At 42.8% G+C, this 19660-nt stretch overlaps 1 protein-coding gene across 1 annotated transcript in view; it reads left to right on the top strand.

Annotated features, from left to right (window-relative positions):
* The window catches only part of LOC117731006 (voltage-dependent calcium channel subunit alpha-2/delta-3-like), a 31962-nt gene extending 15262 nt beyond the window's left edge, over nt 1-16700 (top strand). Inside the window, exons 12-39 of the mRNA XM_034533118.1 lie at nt 397-510; nt 1525-1603; nt 2415-2548; nt 2959-2976; nt 4482-4553; nt 5472-5552; nt 5654-5728; nt 6612-6695; nt 7010-7081; nt 7192-7253; nt 7384-7451; nt 7581-7626; nt 7736-7833; nt 7986-8079; nt 12076-12171; nt 12283-12404; nt 12976-13053; nt 13148-13209; nt 13291-13335; nt 13420-13482; nt 13942-14012; nt 14133-14208; nt 14410-14450; nt 14819-14874; nt 15028-15145; nt 15275-15387; nt 15601-15683; nt 16595-16700. Of these exons, the coding sequence (XP_034389009.1) occupies nt 397-510; nt 1525-1603; nt 2415-2548; nt 2959-2976; nt 4482-4553; nt 5472-5552; nt 5654-5728; nt 6612-6695; nt 7010-7081; nt 7192-7253; nt 7384-7451; nt 7581-7626; nt 7736-7833; nt 7986-8079; nt 12076-12171; nt 12283-12404; nt 12976-13053; nt 13148-13209; nt 13291-13335; nt 13420-13482; nt 13942-14012; nt 14133-14208; nt 14410-14450; nt 14819-14874; nt 15028-15145; nt 15275-15387; nt 15601-15683; nt 16595-16687 (2214 nt within the window). The 3' untranslated portion in view covers nt 16688-16700. The remainder of the gene's footprint in view (nt 1-396; nt 511-1524; nt 1604-2414; nt 2549-2958; nt 2977-4481; nt 4554-5471; nt 5553-5653; nt 5729-6611; nt 6696-7009; nt 7082-7191; nt 7254-7383; nt 7452-7580; nt 7627-7735; nt 7834-7985; nt 8080-12075; nt 12172-12282; nt 12405-12975; nt 13054-13147; nt 13210-13290; nt 13336-13419; nt 13483-13941; nt 14013-14132; nt 14209-14409; nt 14451-14818; nt 14875-15027; nt 15146-15274; nt 15388-15600; nt 15684-16594) is intronic.
* Nucleotides 16701-19660: the final 2960 nt, after the last annotated feature.

Below are 19660 nucleotides of genomic sequence, written 5' to 3'. Positions count from 1 at the left end.
TCCCATAACCTTTTATATTACAAGGCTTCATACTTTCTAACTACATCAGATGTTCTGAAGGCCTCCTGTGATTTGAGAGTAGCGGTGCTCAGCAGGTTTCATCCTGTGATCACGTCACTACATCCTCTTCTCTCTCTCCACATTCATTCTGTTACAGGTCAATAATCCACTTAATTACTGCGATGCATCTTCTGGCATCAGAATAAAGTGTACCGCACTCCTCATGTTTATTTACCAAGACATTAATTGTGTTTTATTGACTGATGGCTGCAATGCTGCCATATCAGACATCATCATCAGAAGAAACAGACAGCTCTGTTTGTTTAATGTTTAAATAATGCATATATTATTTGTTTTTTAAATTTATATCTTCATGTGCTTTCTCTCATTTTGCAGTTTAATCAAACTGGACATGGCAGTTTGTGCAGCCAGGCCATAATGCTTGTGACTGACGGGGCGACTGAAATGTATGACGATGTTTTTGAGAAGTACAATTGGCCAGAAAGAAAGGTGAGTACTTTATTTATTTTCCTCTTTCTTCTGTTCCTCACAGTGCCTAATGGTCAATGTTATTTCTATCCTTTTTCAGAATAATCTGCTTAACCATTCACTTCTCAGTGCTGATAAATGTACATTTTAATACTTTATGCCAGCTGGAGCTCCTGTCTTGACATTCTGAGGAATTGTTTTTGTAACCTCATTACCCATAACTCTAATGTACAGTCCATGTATGGCAATATGATGTTTTCTCAACGTATTGACGCATTACAGCACAATATTGCCTACTTTCAAAGGCAGGGTATGCGCAGCTCAGTCCCAAAGGCTCTGGTCTTCGTCCCCCCACTGCTGTGCTCTCCCCACTTTTCTTCCTGGACTCAACGATGGGTTTAAAATCTTTTGTTAGCCTCCCTTTGTAAGACCTAAATGCAGTTGAAATGAAATGGACTGCTGTGCCACTCACAAAGCAATAAAAACAACAGCTCCAGGGCTTTTGTTCAGTCCTATCAAGCATATGTGTGTTGGCAGTGTTTGGCAGGGTGCAGGGCAGTATTTGGCAGGGTACCACATCCCCCCATCATATACCCTCAGGCTCGCTATATGGCAGCCATTCAGTGTTTTCTATATGCTTCATGCTTAGCAAAGCATCTGGAGCCAATGAGCCGTGCAGGTTTGGCAAAATGTCACACAGCGTTCTTTAAAAGGACAGTGGACTATGCCCTCGTGCCAAACCCCCAACAAAAGAAAATTAACTGAATTTAACTGCACTGAGAGTGCAAACTGAAAAAGAATCCCCAAATTATTGTTAAAAAAATGACAAAGACGGACTACAAAAAGTTGAAGAAATAAAAGAGAGAGCTGGAGTAGCAGTTTAATGCTCAGTGTTTCGTCATGAGAACATGCAGCGACCTCTTGCTCCAAAGCCTGATAGAATCAGGACAGGAAGATAAAGTACGAAGGAGACAAATAACTTTGCATGTTCTTTTTTTTCTTAAATCTCTCGACATCTATGTGTCCTCTGCACAGGTGCGAATTTTCCCATACCTGATTGGACGAGAGTCTGCATTTGCTGATAACCTCAAATGGATGGCGTGTGCCAACAAAGGTTTGGGACTTTTTGATAAACGCATCTCGTGACAGCTTCTTGTCAGAGTGTGGAGTGCAGGCCGATGTGGTGTTTCGGAGGAGGATGTGGGGGTGTACGTGTGGTTTGGCTGTGGACATAAATGTTATGTGTGTTTTTCGTGTGTGCATGCTTGTGTATGTGCTGGCTCAGACTCCTTCTGCCAAGAGGCAATGAAGTGGCACTCGGGGAGGGTCGGAGGTCAATCTGCTCTAATCCCTCTTCCTGTCAGAGTGTCTCCCTCTTGGCTGCTCGCCGCTGATGGCTCCCGCGTGTCAACGCTCTGGATGAGTGCCCTCTGGAAAGGAGAGTAACAGTCGGAGAAACAGATCACAGAGGGATTGTGGGGAGACATGCCCCAAACTGCTCCCCACTGAGGAATGACCTTACATGTCCAATATGAAACATTGACAGTAACAGCAGGAGCCGACACAAGTCAAAATGCTCCCGTGTCATTGTAAAGTGAACCACTTGAAACTTGTTTCCAGAGTGGTTCAGCACAGAGCAGTAATGTCAGGGACATCAGCAGCAAATTACACCATTTTGTAAAGGGGTAAGGGGTGGGGAAACTTGGAAACAAGACTTCAGTATTTATAAAATCCTTTCTACGGTGTTCTGGATGCAGGACCAAAACATTGCTGATCCAATACTTCTTTCAATACAGATACTTAAAATAAAAAAATAATTATACGTCCAGTCTTAAATACTCCAAATACATGTGGGTTTATACATTTTGGAAGATGTAAATGCTGTCCCTCATGTCAGGTTAATATATGTTTGCTTTTAATTGCAGGTTATTTCAGTCAGATCTCCACCTTAGCAGATGTTCAGGAGAACGTGATGAGGTATCTTCACGTCATGAGCCGCCCAAAGGTTATTGACCACGAGCACGACACAGTGTGGACTGAAGCTTACGTGGACAGCGCTGTGAGTGTGTTACAGCGCTTTACTTCTCAGGTTGAAGAAGGATCACAACTCCTGCAGTTGTCCAAGTTATGATTCCTCATCCACAATTTACATTTGTATACGTGAGACTGCATGTGTATCTGTAGAGTGTAGCAAACGGCTTTCATTACACTTTTTGTCGCTGTTGTTTGTGTTATTTGCAGGATTCAAGTTATTTTCTCCATCCCTGTACTGTACATTAAACATGCATATGTGTTGGTCAGCATTCTCATCATTACTCTCTATGCCGGTGGAATGATTCCTCATTATTAGCTTCATTAATCTATTAATCTGTATGGATCCCCCCCACCCACCCACAAAGTCAATGCACAATGTGAAGACTTTAATCCTCCGGATGATTCAATCTTGATGCCTCTTTTCTTTCATTTCAGCTTTCCCAGGCTCATAAGGTAAATATCCAGATGCGATCTGATCTTTACGTGCTCATATCATATTAGTAAGAAACATAATTTATCTATTGTTTTATCATAAACAAATTGACCAGCTGCTGTAGGAAGTAGCTCTGAACAAGCATACAAAAGGAGATCACATGCAGGTTATACAATATTTTGAGTGATGTTGTATGTAGTAGTGCTTGAGAAGAACTTGAGAGGTTAAATGGCTGCATATAGACCCTGCGTATAATTCTCTGGGGGGCAGCAGCAGTAGAAGAGCATTTATTGTGCTTCCATCCATTATGGAGCTTATGAGCATGCACACACCAAACACACACTAAACGTGCACATGTACACACAAAAGGGTTAGGAGATTGTCCTCTAGAGTGTGTGCTCTTGTATCTCAGCATGAGACACATCATTCATCATTCTGTGGATCATTGCATTTTATCTCCTAAAGCCCATAATAAAACTGACATTGGAGGGGAGACCAAGAAAGAGAGAGAAAAGGAAAAAGGAGCGAGGAGGGGGGGGGGTTGGCTTTACGTGTGTGCGTGCGTGCGTGTGTCCAGTTTCCACTTCCATTGTGTGTTTTGATGAATTTAAGGACCCACCATTCTTCATTTTGTCAAGCGTTAGATAGCACACACTTCAATTCACAGCTCGTTAGTTTCATATGCATGTGCATACACAAATGAACATCCAACCACACAAACAGGGACATGGGCACACTCGGCTGTGTCGACACACAATGTGAGGAAATAGCAGACCTACTTTAACGGTGCTCATGTGCTTAATTATCAGCCTTTATCCTACTGAACTGACCTCCTCTGAGAATCACATGCTTCAAGTGAGGCGGCGACCAGGATCCTGTAGTTCTGCAGGAATTAATTTGGATGCAGCTTTTAATTCATTCTGAATCAAATCTAATGAGACCTTTGTCCCCAGAATACTTACGATTGTCACCACCTTTGCCTTCATTATTGTCCTAAAGCTGTTATTCCCCTACTCATTTTTCTATCTAATTGAATTTCATGTAATTAGCTACTGTACTGTGTGAAAAAACGAAATTGTTTCTTCAGCCGTTAACATTGTATTACATTTCCAAGGTACCTTGAAAATTTAAATTCTCATATGATTTTGTTGAATAGTTCTTTTAATATAAAATGACTTTTAACAGTCATTAATAGCATTTTTCTATAGTAGCTGCAGGAGCAATTCAATGGCAAATTCCATCTTTGGAATCTCATTTTGTCAGCTCAAGTTGAATACATATGCAACGTAATTAAGGTGTGTAACTGTGTTGGTTATTGCTCAAAATGCATGAGATGTACTGATTAAAAAATGCTGAGTAAATGTTTTAGAGTCGGGGCATAATAATGCAGTTTAAATGTGTGTCTTTCTCTGTGCAGCATTTGTTTTAGACTACAAACCTCATCAGAAAACATGCTGACCCTCAATGGGATTAACTGGCTGAAATAACAGCTGGAACAGTTAGAAATGTCTTCTTGTCTGTTCAGTTGAAGGACAAAGCGGGCCCCAGTCTGATGACTACAGTTGCCATGCCTGTCTTCAGCACAAAGAATGAAACGGTGAGTGAGGCAGTCAGTCTAAATGAATGTCTCGCAACATCTTTGGCTCGTAACCCCTTATGAATAAATCTTACCGATGGCTTCTTGTCACATTTCAGATCTCAGTGTATCAGTTGTTAGCAGTTCCACCAAAGAGGCATTTATCCTCTTAACTTCTCACATGGTTTCATTTTAAAAACTTTCCGAAGACCAAAGTGGCAAAATTACATGGAGATTGGAGAAAAGTCCAGAATATATTATAATTGTGTGCATTTTGTTTTTGTATTTATATTTATCTTTAACATTAACCATCTTTCTATACCTTTAGATGTATCTTGTGATCCTTTGTAAGGCCACGACCCCGAGTATGGATTAAACTACCTAACTGTATATAACATGGTTAAAACTACCCCATGATCAGCTGTGACAGTAAAATGCTACTTAAACATTGATGAATTAGTATTATAGAATGTCATATATTGATGGCCGAAGAGCAAAACTTCCTTATTCGAGAAAAACACAAAAAAAAAAAGTTGTCTTCTTATAGGATGCTATTTGTTAAGGACACCCAATACATAATACTAAATACAAAAAATACAAAAAGAAAAATACACAAAGTGTAGATAGGAGGTTCCCCACACTTTTCCTGGACCATTTTACAGATAGGTGGTTTTGCACTTTGGCCATCGATATAGTATATCACTGACGGGACATTTCTTTATGTAACAAGCACTTTTGGTTTTTGATACTTTATTGAGTACATTTTGTTGATAATACTTAGGATTTTGAAGTCATGCCTTTACCTGCAATGGAGTATTTTAACATTGTGATATTGTTACTTTCACTAGAATATAAGTACTTCTTTCACAACTGCTATGTGAATATTCATACAGATTTATTCTAAAGCTTTGCATGTGTGTTTTTAATCTCTTTGTGCAGAAGAACCAGGGAATTCTGTTGGGGGTCGTAGGAACAGACATCCCTCTGCAGGAGCTGATGAAGCTCATCCCTAAACATATGGTACAATCAGCTGTTCTTGTACTTTTGCATTCTGAATTATGAACTAATATGCATTTTTGTTTTTGAATTTCTTCCATGTGTCTCTGATTTTGTGTCTCTAGTTAGGAATCCATGGGTACTCATTTGCGATCACAAACAATGGCTACATTCTGACTCATCCGGACCTCAGGCCTTTGGTAACTCAGTTTCTTAACATTACTTTTTCACCAGAAAAAAGTCTCACAGCATTCCCTGACTTTACCCTGTGTTCCTTATTTTGTCCATGCAATTCTTTAAATATCAGAAATGATGAACTGAAAGCCTCCGTTAACGAGGGCACGCGGAGAGAAATGTGTTGTAGGAGGCTGAATGGGCTCGTATAGTCTGTAATCCCAACCTTTTCCTTTGATGTATGCATGCAGGGATAAAGGCCACTCATAGGGCTGGCTGGCCTGAGATTTCCCAGAGGTAACTTAACACTCGCTGGCAGAGACCACAGCCGCTCGCCCTGGGATCGCTGGTTCCTCAGGAGCTATGGCTGTGCTAGTGGATCTGTGTGTGCCAGTGTTAGTGCTATTCCTCTCTGTGCAACTGTGTGTGTGTGTTGGTCTGTGTTGTTTTCTTGTGAGTGTCTTTGTGGCTAAAACTGTGCTGTGGTCGTAGTCATTGACTTGTTGTTTCTTGTGGACCAGACGACATACAGAAGCTGAGTTTGACATGTTAATGACAGTTTAATGCATTGATGTAGACTTCCTATCAATCATATTGATCATTTTTAAATTACTTGACAGTGTTAACTTCACAGACGATTTGTTGAATTATTACACAGCAAAACCTCCATAACAAGACTTGATGAATAGGAGCATACTTTTGACATTGAAACACAAAAGACAGATTACAGTGAAGCTCTTCTAGATTTGTTTCTTTAATATCAAGCTTGTAAATTTGAAAATGATGTGACACATGAGTTCACCGTTGGTCAGGCTAGAGCAGCAGACATGTTTAAGCAGCGGTTAGTCCAAATAGAACGTCACTACACAAAGTCGATCATTTTTGTGTATTTTGTGCTCCTCTGTGCAGTATCAGGATGGTCAGAAGAGGAGAAGGCCAAACTACAGCAGTGTGGATCTCTCTGAGGTGGAATGGGAAGACAAAGATGATATTGTACGTGTCTAACTTCTAAACATTTTCTAGAAGTCAGCATTCAGTGTACAATATGAAACTCTAGATGTACTTTGTTCTACATGCAACATTGTGTGACTGCAAAGGACAAATTGCCTTGATTTCACAATGTCATTGGACTGCATGTTCACCAGTTTTTCCCGTGAATGATTTATTATTTCAAATTAACTCTAAGAATCATCAAAGTATGACTCTGCTTTCAGGATAGTGAAATATCAGTCACACAATCTGCTAGATCAATGACCCAGCCTCAACTCCTCTGCTCTATGTGCTTCTTTGTGTCATTTATCTTTCAGCTACGCAACGCCATGGTGAACAGGAGAACAGGGACGTTCTCCATGGAGGTGAAGAGGACGGTGGATAGAGGGGTGAGGCTGCAGATAAAGATATTTAGTGTCTCTTTATCAGATCCTTTCTCTGTTGTCTCTAGACTCAAAGAGTAAAATCTCATCTGCTCTATTTTTTCTGCTCTTTTTAGAGGCGTGTCCTGAAGATGCACAATGACTATTTCTACACGGACATAAAAGGAACACCATTCAGGTGGAAGGGAAAAAGTTTCATTACATTCCTAAAGCAACCTTCTGTCAGTTTATTGAGTTGAATTGAATTGAATTGAATTGAACTACGTCTCGGTTACAGTTAAACGTTGATTCCCTTTTTGTTTCCCCAGTGTCGGAGTGGCTCTCTCCAGAGGTCATGGAAAGTACTTCTTCAGAGGAAATGTATCAGTTGAAGCAGGTATGTCACTCTGACTCTGTTATTAACTAAAGCCTGAATACAGTGAGATGCATGTCACTCTGACGGGGCTTATTGTATCAGTCTACTCAGGCTGGCATTGCTGAAGCGTTATTGACTTGTGTTTTTCAGGGCTCCGTGATCTGGAACAGCCAGATGTCGCCCTGGCAGACGAATGGTAAGGCTGGGGTTGTGGGAGCAGGCATTCATGCGTTATGTAGGTTATCCCTCTGTGTTCATCATGTTGAGGGCTGTGATGTAACAGCGGGGCTCTGTTTGGACCACAGGACTTACTGCAACACAGAGGAGCAGCATGAGCACCGTCATCTGACCCAGATTCAAGCCATCAAGCTCTTTATGACGGGCCGCAGACCCCATCTCAAATGTAAGAGACATCTGAGTCACACTTTAATAAGAAACTATACTACACAGAGCCTGTTTTAATCCACAATTACATTCTAATTATCATGTGAAGAGTGAATATAATAGATAATGGTTACAAAAGAGATGGATGGGTCTTTTAACAACCCTCTGCAGGTGACAGAGAGCTCATCCAGGAGGTGTTATTTGATGCTGTGGTCACTGCTCCACTGGAGGCCTACTGGACCGGACTGGCCCTCAACAAGTCAGAGTAAGAACATTTTGGTCTTGCTTTATGTTCTCTTTTCAAGTCTACTTACGAGTGTTAGTAAGTCATTAACGAAGGGTGTCTATTAGCGTTTTATAAGAAGCCAACATTGAATGTTTGTGAATCATCTGTCATTATAAATGTTTGCAAATCATTTATGATATGTTTCTTACAACAATCAATCAAGTCTGCATTAGTTAATGGGAATACGTTGCCATGATCAAGAGGAAGAAACACCAGCCAAAGCGATTATGTACAACCTGGCAACCCAAACATTATTCTTTAATGTTTCTTTAACCACTAACAAGACCATTCAGCAGCAGTCACCCTGTGGACCCACCACCCGCAGGGAGAATTTATCGGGGTCGGGTGCTATGTAGACCGGGCGGGCGGGCCAGGCGGGAGACCTGGGCGGGCCGATCACCGGCGGCATAGACTAGCTCTAGGGACGTGGAACGTCACTTCACTAGCGGGGAAAGAGCCGGAGCTGGTGCAGGAGGTGGAGCGGTACCAGCTAGATATAGTTGGGCTCACCTCCACCCACAGCATGGGATCTGGAACCAAGCTCCTGGAGAAGGGTTGGACTTTGTCTTTTCTGGAGTTGCCCAGGGTGAGAGGCGCCGGGCGGGAGTGGGGATACTCACGAGCCCCCGGCTGAGCACCGCTGTGTTGGAGTTTTCCCCGGGGAACGAGAGGGTCGCCTCCCTGCACCTACGGGTTGCGGGGAGTAAGCCTCTGACTCTTGTTTGTGCTTATGCACCGAACAGCATTTCGGAGTATCCGGCCTTCTTGGAGTCGGTGGGAGGGGTCCTGGAAAGGGCGCCGCCTGCCGACTCCATAGTTCTCCTGGGAGACTTCAACGCTCACGTGGGCAATGACAGAGAAACCTGGCGGGGCGTGATTGGGAGGAACGGCTTGCCTGATCTGAACCCGAATGGTGTTTTGTTGTTGGACTTCTGTGCTAGCCACAGTTTGTCCATAACGAACACCATGTTCGAACATAAGGTGGCTCATAAGTGTACCTGGTACCAGAACACCTTAGGCGGAGATCAATGATCGACTTTGTAATCGTATCATCGGATCTGCGGCCGTATGTCTTGGACACTCGGGTGAAGAGAGGAGCAGAGCTGTCAACTGATCACCACCTGGTGGTGAATTGGATCTGATGGCGGGGGAGTCGGCTAGAGAGAACTGGCAAGCCCAAACGTGTAGTGAGGGGTGAACTGGGAACGTCTGGCAGAGGATCCTGTCCGGGAGGTCTTCAACTCCCACCTCCGGAAGAACTTCTCACAAATCCCGAGGGAGGCTGGGGACATGGAATCTGAGTGGACCTTGTTCAAAGTCTCTATTGTGGACGCGGCTGCTCGGGGCTGTGGCCGGAAGGTCATCGGTGCCTGTCGTGGCGGCAACCCGAGAACCCGGTGGTGGACACCGGGGGTGAGGGAAGCCGTCAAACTGAAGAAGGAGGCCTTTCAGGCCCAGCTGGCCAAGGGGTCTCCTGAAGCAGCTGACGGGTACCGGCGGGCCAGAAGTGCTGCAGCTGCGATGGTCGCGGAGGCTAAAACTCGGGCATGGGAGGAGTTCGGGGAGGCCATGGAGAAGGACTTTTGGTTGGCCTCAAGGAAGTTCTGGCAAACCATCCGACGGCTCAGGAAGGGAAAGCAGGGTCTACCCCAGGCTGTTCTCAGCAGGGGCGGGGAACTGCTGACCCGGACTGGGGACATCGTCGGGCGGTGGAAAGAGCACTTTGAGGAACTCCTAAACCCGGCCAACATGTCCCCCCCGGAGAGGGGGCAGCGCCGGAAGACTTTGGGGTGGTTTCACCCATATTCCTGGCAGACTTCGCTAAGGTAGTCAAAAAGCTCCTTGGTGGCAAGGCGGCCAGGGGTGGATGAGATCCGCCCTGAGATGCTGAAAGCGAACAGTGCCCATGGACTGGCAGACCGGGGTGGTGGTTCCCATCTTCAAGAAGGGGGACCAGAGAGTGTGCTCGAAATATCGTGGTATCACACTGCTCAGCCTCCCGGGAAAAGCTTATGCCAGGGTGCTGGAGAGGAGTCTCCGACCGCTTGTCGAACCTCGGATTCAAGACGAACAGTGCGGATTCCGTCCCGGTCGTGGAACAGTGGACCAGCTCTTTACCCTCGCAAGATTACTGGAGGGGTCCTGGGAGTTTGCCCAACCAGTTTACATGTGCTTTGTAGACCTGGAGAAGGCTTTCAACCGGGTCCCTCGGGGTTTTTTGTGGAGGGTGCTGCGGGAGTATGGGGTGCCGGACCCGTTGGCACGGGCCATCCGGTCTCTGTACGCATGCAGTAGGAGCTGTGTTCGTCTCCTCGGTAGTAAGTCAGACACGTTCCCGGTGGGTGTTGGCCTCCGCCAGGGCTGCCCTTTATCACCGGTCCTGTTTGTGACTTTTTATGGACAGGATATCTAGGCGCAGCCAGGGGGCGGAGAGGATCCGGTTCGGGAGTCTCGGGATCGCCTCTCTGCTCTTCGCGGATAATGTGGTCCTGTTTGCCTCCTCGGACCATGACCTCCAGCATTCACTGGGGCGTTTTGCAGCCGAGTGCGAAGCGGCAGGGATGAGAGTCAGCACCTCCAAATCTGAGGCCATGGTGCTCTGCCGGAAACCGGCGGATTGCTCCCTCCAGGTGGGGGCAAACTGCCTACTCCAAGCGAAGGAGTTCAAGTATCTCGGGGTCTTGTTCACGAGTGATGGTAGAGTGGAGCGGGAGATCGACAGGCGGATCGGTGCGGCTGCAGCAGTAAAACAGGCGCTGTACCGGTCCGTCTTGGTGAAGAGGGAGCTGAGCCGGAAGGCAAAGCTCTCCATTTACTGGTCGGTCTACGTTCCAACCCTCACCTATGGTTACGAACTCTGGGTCGTGACCTAAAGAACGAGATCTCGGATACAAGCGGCCGAAATGAGCTTCCTCCGTAGGGTGGCCGGGCTCAGCCTTAGAGATAGGGTAAGGAGCTCGGACATCAGGGGGGAGCTTGGAGTCGAGTCGCTGCTCCTTCGTGTCGAAAGGAGTCAGCTGAGGTGGTTCGGGCATCTAGTCAGGATGCCTCCTGGACGCCTCCCATTAGAGGTTTTCCGGGCACGTCCAACTGGTAGGAGGCCCCGGGGAAGACCGAGGACACGCTGGAGGGATTATATCTCCCGGCTGGCCTTGGAACGCCTCGGGATCCACCAGAATGAGCTGGAAAGTGTTGCGGGTGAGAGGGAAGCCTGGGTCGGCCTGCTGAACCTGCTGCCACCGCGACCCAACCCCGGATAAGCGGGTGATAATGGATGGATGGATGGAAGACCATTCTTTAATAAGCATTGCTTTTTACAAAGTGGCACCCATATTGTTGTGTTGGAGTGAGGATAACACATAGGGAATGTTGTACTTAAAAGAATGTAACATTGGGAGATACACTTTATTTCTTAAAATCAAACTGATATTAGCTGCAGCCAAAATGTATAAGGATGTTAGAAAGGTGTGTTTTTTCACAGCCAGTATACCAGGAAGAACAATCACAGCAACCAGTTGCAATGCATTGGTGGACATTTACTCTGTAATGTGAGGACTATTTCTTCAGTTGATAATTGATAAGTAGCTCACTTATTACTGTGATGTTTAGTTATTTGCTCTATGTTTTGTTTACTTTACAAAGAAAATAAAAGGAAGCTTGCTTACCTGGCATGTATAGTGAGGATCCTACCTTTGACAATAAGAATATAGGAAACACATGTGGACATGTGAGTGTTATTTTACTAGATTATGGTATCCTCCAAAATGAGAGAAAGCTTCTTCAAATCACCTTTCAGTGTAATCAGCAGCAGATCTGAATCAGTGCATAAATACATCCATCAAATAAATATAAGGAAAACCTAAATTACATATGGCATTGTAAAATTGTGTTCAGACATCAGTCAGGAACATTCAGGGAAAGCGTTAAAAAATGTGACGCACATATGTGTTTTACTGCTCTGCATTATACCAACAGGAACTCAGACAAAGGAGTGGAGATCGCCTTCCTGGGTACACGCACCGGCCTGTCGAGGACTAACCTGTTTGTTCCCGCCGATCAGCTCTCCAATCAGTGAGTCCTGCTCAACATCTCTCGAGCCGGTACTTACAGAACAGGGCGAAGCCGTGATTGGGCTTGATGAATCTAATCCTCTACACACTTTCATTCTGCATGCTTCCTCAGAGATTTCCTGACAGCGGAGGACAAGGAGGGTGTGTTTAATGCTGATCACTTCCCTCTGTGGTACAAGCGAGCTGCAGAGCAGGTCCCCGGCACATTTCTTTACTCCGTCCCCTTCGGCACAGGTAACCAGAGATTTAAGATAATAGCTTGAGGGTGCAGTACAAAATAAAAGTTCACTGAGCCCATACAAAACTGCACTGTCCATCTTAATATATTTTCAATTATATTATTATTTTATTACTTTTTGGAAACGCATCTGGTGGCTTTAGTCATTCAGATTTTTAACGTCTTAATCAGTCTTTTTGTATGCCCCTCTTTCTGTTATGGGCTGTGGTTTTTACTGGTTTCCACTGATAGGATGTGCAGCACAGCACACCTCCCTCACAGCTTTATGCCATTAACGTTCAGTCTGCGAGGCAGAGGATGGAGAATTCAGCTTCACCCTCCACGACATTTACCACATTTCCTCTGTTAATGATGACTGCAGCCACTCATAACCTTAAATGCTCATATCAAAGCACAATTTCAGAATTATTGGAGTCATCTGGTTGTTGAAAAAGCTCTGACCAGACTTTGCTGTAATGTAATGGACTGGTACTGCGGTTTCTTTTCAGCCTGCCAACTGGTGAGTAAAGGGCACCATCTAGTGAGCAGAAAGTGTAATCTGAATAGTATCTGCTCTTTCTTCTTTAGCTTTAGATAATAGGAGTGTGGTTTTGGCCAGCACAGCAATTCAGCTCCTCGACGACAGAAAGTCTCCAATCGTTGCAGGTAAAAACCTCTAAACCATCTTCATCAGTATCTTCATGTTGAGACTTATTTTTGTATATTGTGCAGTCTCGTATGTGCTTGGTTTTGTGCTCAGCTGTAGGTATCCAGATGAAGCTTGAGTTCTTTCAGAGGAAGTTCTGGACGGCCTGCAGACAGGTGACTACATAACAACTATTGCAGTGTTTTACAACAACATGAGCCCCCTGATCAGCTGATCTACTTATGCTTTGTTCTCAGTGCACAGCTCTGGATGGAAAATGTAGCATTAGCTGCGATAATGCGGTAAGAGCAGTCACATGACTCAAACTTCTCATTTATTTTCAGGTTATTTTGTAAACATAATCTTTTTATTTGCCCCTCTGACAGGACATTAACTGTTATCTTATTGACAACAATGCCTTCATTCTTGTCACAGAGGAGCAATCTCAGGTACTGAGTGCATTTATTTTGTAATCTTTACATGTGAACAAAAGTTAAAATAATGTAAACACATGATCCCCTTTACCTTAACTGCTCCAATTGCCCTTAAATGTTTTCCCACAAGTCTTGAAAATATATGTAGAGCCATATCAGGTTCTTCCAAATAAGATAGCTCAAATATCTGGAGGGAAGTAGGATGAAAGATAGAGGAAGACAATAAATGTCTGCTTTTAATTTTGCACTTTAGAACATCAGAAACTCACTCATGTTTAGATTGTATAATAAAACACACTGACTAAGAAGAGGGCGTTCTATCCTGAAATGAATACCAGTGTCTCAGAGCTTTTAAACACATCTTTAAATACAACTTACTTAGTTACTTACTAAGAAAGTCTTTTTTTCAGAGGATATGGTCATTATTTGTCATTATGTGTTAAGCTGTGTGCCATAACATAACTTCTCTCTCAGACAGGGCTCTTCTTTGGAGAGGTGGAGGGTGCTGTTATGAACAAACTTCTCCAAATGGGGTCCTTCAAAAGGTCTGAGACACGGCTTAGCATTCCTGAACTTAGACAGTGTACCTGAATTGAAATGCATGTTTTTATAAACATCATATTTGATGGTTATTACAACCTCTGCATCTCTGTTTATTTTTGCAGAATCCCACTGTATGATTATCAGGCCCTCTGCAGAGACTACGCTCGGAGCAGCGACAGTGCACGCACTCTATCAGATGTAAGAAATAAGATGATGTCAGAAGCAATATTTACATCTACATTTGTACAACCTGAGTTAGAATTTGTCAGAGTTTGTGGTCAACACATGAGGAACATCAACATAGAACACAGTCTAAAAATGAACTCCGACATTTAAACAACCTCAAACCTAATTTAATCTAATTTCAGATTCTAACATCGTCTTTTTTCTCTCTTTCAGCCTTTTACTGTTGTTAAGTGGCTCCTGGCTGAACTTGTCATGTGAGTATACCACAACATTTTAAGAAAGTGTACATTACATGACATGAAGTCGACAATGTGTCTTTATAAAAGGAGTATATTGTTAAATAATAGTTAGTATTTGATAAAAAAAAACAAAGTTGCTAACTAATATTTGGAAAAAAGGCATTTACATATTACATCCTATCCTGTGTACTAACAGTACCTCATTACTCAGCATGTCAACCAGTAACAAGATAAATAGTTCATGGTTGCTTGCTACTTTTTATTGTGCTTAAATAGTAATACATATTAATACATGTTCTCCTTTACTATGTATTACTTTTAGAAAGAGTTAGTTTAATCAATACTCATATTAACTGATATTAATAAGTATTTTCTCATTACAGGTTTCTGCTAGAATTTAACCTGTACAGCTGGTGGAACGTGGATCTTTCAGTTAAAGGTAACTGGAGTTGATGATCATTACAGGCATATATGTGTGTGTGTGAGAAAGAGAGGTGAATCTGTGAGAGAGTATGAGAAGGAACAGTGGAGCGCTTCTCTTTTTTTCTGTGGCTTTGTCAACTTACTGCAGATCAATTTCTCACACAATCAGCTCAGCGATCCCGGGGTAAAAACACGATGGTGCCGTGTGATACGGAATACCCTGCCTTTGTCTCTGAACGCACCATCAAAGAAACAACCGGCAACATTGACTGTGAGGGCTGTATCAGGTACTGCGTCAGGCCAACAGTAGACACAGTGAATCATCAAATAATCACTTCCTTTCTGAAACAAGAGATGTTCAGTCTGCTTCTAATCGCATAACTTAATTCCAGTGTCTGTCTCTGTTTGGGCCGCAGGTCTTTTGTCATACAGCAGATTCCCAGCAGCAACCTCTTCATGGTTGTTGTGGACAATAAGTGTGACTGCAGCAGTTCTCCTCCAGTAACCATGGATCCCAACGAGATCATGTATATCCTTTGTTGGGGAAACGCAGACGTTTGATATGTGGAAGCAGATGCAGAAAGTAGATCATACAAATATTTGAGTTACTGATTGAGAATTATTTAGGTTTAATGTTTGACTTGCTACTACTAAAGTGTAGCTCCAGCCTGAATGAGTTGGGGATGCTCTGAACATATGCACACGTTCAGTTGATGTATTTACACCCTTGACGCCTTTGAACACAACGAGTCACTAAAATGTGACCGACTGAAGTTTCAGAAGGACAGAAAGAAGCCTGAATCGTGTCATCCTTTCCACCCTGAGGTATGAGGATGTGTGTTTGTCTGCATACAAGTATATGACTGCATGTAGCCTCCAGTTATACAGTGAGGTTTAGACAGGATCACAGAGATAGTCACTGCTTCCTTTTTAACTCGAACAGAGCCAGGCTAGCCATTTGCTAAAGTCTTTATTCTTATCCTCTTCAACTGCAATAAAATAATAAGTCCTTTGTCAGGAAGATATAAAGGTAACAGTTAACTCCATAAATATTGTTGATCAATCCATCACACATACATACACCCAAATCACACATAAACCATGAAGCAAGTTGACCACTCCAGTGAATTCTCACACTGAGAAAGTAATAAGCTCCATGGTATTGGAAGCCAGACAAGTTATGCATGATTTGATTATAACAGGATCATTTCAGCCTTACATTAGTATTTTTGGCCATCATTCACATTGGTAATAATATTATTGTAACACCATACTAATCGTTGGTATATGGGAACGCTGTGAAATTGTTTAAAAAGAAGTCCAATGAGGCAAGTAGTCAGATAGTCATACTGGTTGTAAATATATAATAATAAATATATAATAATAAATAAACCCTGAGGTTATTTGGATGGAAAAATAAAGTGTATTGACAAAATCAACCAAAGAAGAACTCCCTGCCTCAACTCTAACATACCAAACTTACACACAGTTTTCCTGTGCAATGAGGGATTATTAACGATATTTCAAGGGGGTTTCATTTTGTTTTTATGTTGAAATAAAGTGGTAAACTGTCAAAACTGTTGGCTTGTTTACAACTTGTTCAACAACAACAACAACAGTTCACATAGCAGCCACTACTGTCTTTCTCAGACAAAACAAATGTACCACCCTGTTAATATTCAATATTTGACCCTGAACAGATCCATATGTATCACAAATGACTGTGTCTCCTGCAGGAAAATGCCATGGAGTGTGGTTCGGCAACACGACTCTCCAGTCCTCTAACAGCAGCTCTGCTCCCTCTGATAGCAGCGACCATCAGCAGGTGACCATTAGCAGCAGAAATGGACATCAGTAAGGACTCAATCAACAAGAAGATGCTTTAAACACACAGAGAATATGGCCTATGAGAAATGAATTTGCTCATACCTCTGCAACAGGCAGCGCTCTACTAAGAAAATATTATTTATATGTAGCACTGAGACTCACATCCATTATTGCAGAAAACATTAGCGATATGGCGCAGCAATAGTACATGAGATTAATGGGAGTGCTTGGTGACTTTGCTCAGAGCATTGAAAATAATGCCACTGACAGTTTGCCATATTGTATTGAATGTGTGCTGAAATGAAATAAGAGAAATAAATACACTATGGCAACAGTACAAAACTAGGCATTTCTTGTCAAAGTATAAAACAAGTCCTTTGTGCAAAGGATGATAGTAAGACATCAAATATGTTTGTTTCTTTGTTTGAGGAAAATATTGAAGGAATGTAAATGCACTTTTATTGTGTGAAAAGAATGCAGAGCCGTCTTAATTTTTGGCAGTAAATTGCTAAAAAGAGTTGACAGTCATAGTTTTCTTTCTTCAAGTATTTTATTTTGTGTCTCAATTCTTTTGGTGTCTGTAATAACATGGGTCATGTAAAATAGCTGAGAGACAACGGAAATTAGAACTTGCTTTATTCTTCCAGTTTCTCGTTTTAAAGCAGGACGACATTTCAGACGCGCTAAAGATGCATGAAGAAGATCACATATTGTCACATCGATATAAAACAGCCATAATTTGTAAAGGTGACAATACTCTTAACCTCATGTTTGAGAAAGCTGATGAATAAAAACAAAGAAATATTTTCCTTCCTTTATTTAACCCGTGTGTTATTTTCTAAAGTGTGTGTGTTTGTGTGTGTGTGTGTGTGTGTGTGTGTGTGTGTGTGTGTGTGTGTGTGTGTGTGTGTGTTTGACAATGTGGTGTGTGATACATTAAAAAGCAGTTTGGAACCCACGCTGTGCTGAAAATGACATTACACTAGGTTTACTTTAATAACAGTTTTTAAGGCAGTCTGCGTTCTCTTTCTCTGCAGTATTAAACAGTGAGTGTTTCAGTGTGGCTGCACCGTGCTGTACACCATACCCTTCAGGGCTGATGCAGCTGGCTCCTCAGAGATGGAGCAGTAGCGATGGTTTGTGTCAAACTAGCATCCATCAACTGTAGCATCCATTAATATGTATGGCAAACATATCTAAAACTGTCCCTCCTGTCAGACTTATATTCTCATTTTGAGACTCCCGTCACCTTTTCAATTCCTCCAAACCTTTCTCCTGTGAAATACACAAAGTCTGTAGCCTATATCAAATAATACATTTCTCTGAATGAAAACAAGTCTTCAGTCCAGAATTTAAAGGTCACAACCTAGTTAGACAGCATTTCCTTTTCAAGTTCACAAAATAAACTGTTCAGAGAACAATTCTGTGACATCCCTTCTCGTGCTGTATTTTGTTCACATGTGAAAAATAGTTAGACCCAAGCAAAGGAGAATATTTTGGTCTCAGTTCGGTGGTGATCTCCCACACAACACACATGGTTTATTTTCAATTTGAGATGCAGGTCTTGTATATTTGTTCTGTGCAAGCTGAAGATGTATCCAATAGTTATTTTAGTAGCTCTGAGCTATACGTGAACTCTGTTCAAACTGAACAAATGTGAAGCTAATGTTTTCAAGACTCCAGTTAGAATGTGTGTCGAGGACATCTGTGACTATTCTTCAGCCAGAACAAATGCCCATAATAACCTGACGCTTCCTGATGATATTCGGCTGAAACACTGTTTCAGCTGAAGCTTCTTTCAACAACCTCCTCCTCATTTTGGGATTGTTAATCTAACAAAAAATGGAATGCTGTAGGAGTCTCTGAGAGGTTGCGTTTAAATAATATAATATTGATATGTATGGAAAATAGTCAATTCCTATGACAAGTTTCTCTGACATAAGTGGCAGTATTTTTTGGTGCATATATATTTTAGTAGTTGTTAAATGTCAAGATGCAATGATTGTGAAAATGCAACTTTTAGATACACTTTATTATTACATTCTACACTCCAGTACCCATATAAACAGATTCTGACTTGATTAGACCAAAACAGAGAGTCAGGACTGCAAAAATATCATGGGGGCCAAGCTGCCCCACCATTCAGGATTTATACAGACAATTACATTTTCATTCAGTTTATTTTGAATAGCCCAGAATCACAAATTACAAATTTGCCTCTGAGGGTTTTACAATCTGTACACATACGACAGGATCAGGAAAAACTGGCCAAAAAATCTGAAAAAAAACTTCCACGGGGAAAAAAAGGTAAGAAATCTTCAGAAGAGCAACATAAGAGTATCCCTCTCCCCAGATTGACAGAAGCAAGAGATGTCATGTGTACAGAATGAACAACGTGTACAGCGTTACAACATATTCAACGAATATGACATGATAATGAGTAGTAGGCACGGACCACGATCCAGATAATCACAATCCATGGAACAGAAGGAGGTAGGGGGGGGGCATCAGAAGGGCCATGACAGGAGGCAAGGCCACGGAGGCAGGAGGACAGCCCATGAGACAAGAGGCATGGCGAAGGATGCAGGGCCAGTGGGGCAGGAGGCCAGCCCAGGCCAAGGCCAAGGCAAGGAAGCAGGGGGCAAGGAGTCAGGACCGGCTCCAGCCACAGCCAGGTCCAATGGACCCTATTAGGCGAAAGGGCACAAAGACTCCGGGGAAGAAGTAGAATTAGTAATGTGCAATGAAGGGACGTGTATTTGTTCAGAAGGAGAGAGAAGGAGGAGAGAGACAAGCAACCCATCACAACCTGGACGTGAGGCTGTAAGCGTGTTCACTCATTTCCGGCTGCTGGTATCTTATTTCAGCTGCTTTAGCTTTTATTCTTCATTACAAGTTACCTGCTGTACATGCAGACTTTTGCTATTTCTGCTTAAGCACTCTGCTCTCTCTCTAAATCCCAGTTGTTTTTAAGC

This window comes from Cyclopterus lumpus, chromosome 5, assembly GCF_009769545.1.
Source record: "Cyclopterus lumpus isolate fCycLum1 chromosome 5, fCycLum1.pri, whole genome shotgun sequence".
Taxonomy (NCBI): domain Eukaryota; kingdom Metazoa; phylum Chordata; class Actinopteri; order Perciformes; family Cyclopteridae; genus Cyclopterus; species Cyclopterus lumpus.
The sequence above is the reverse complement of the archived record's forward strand: the minus strand, read 5'-3'. Positions and strand labels throughout refer to the sequence as shown.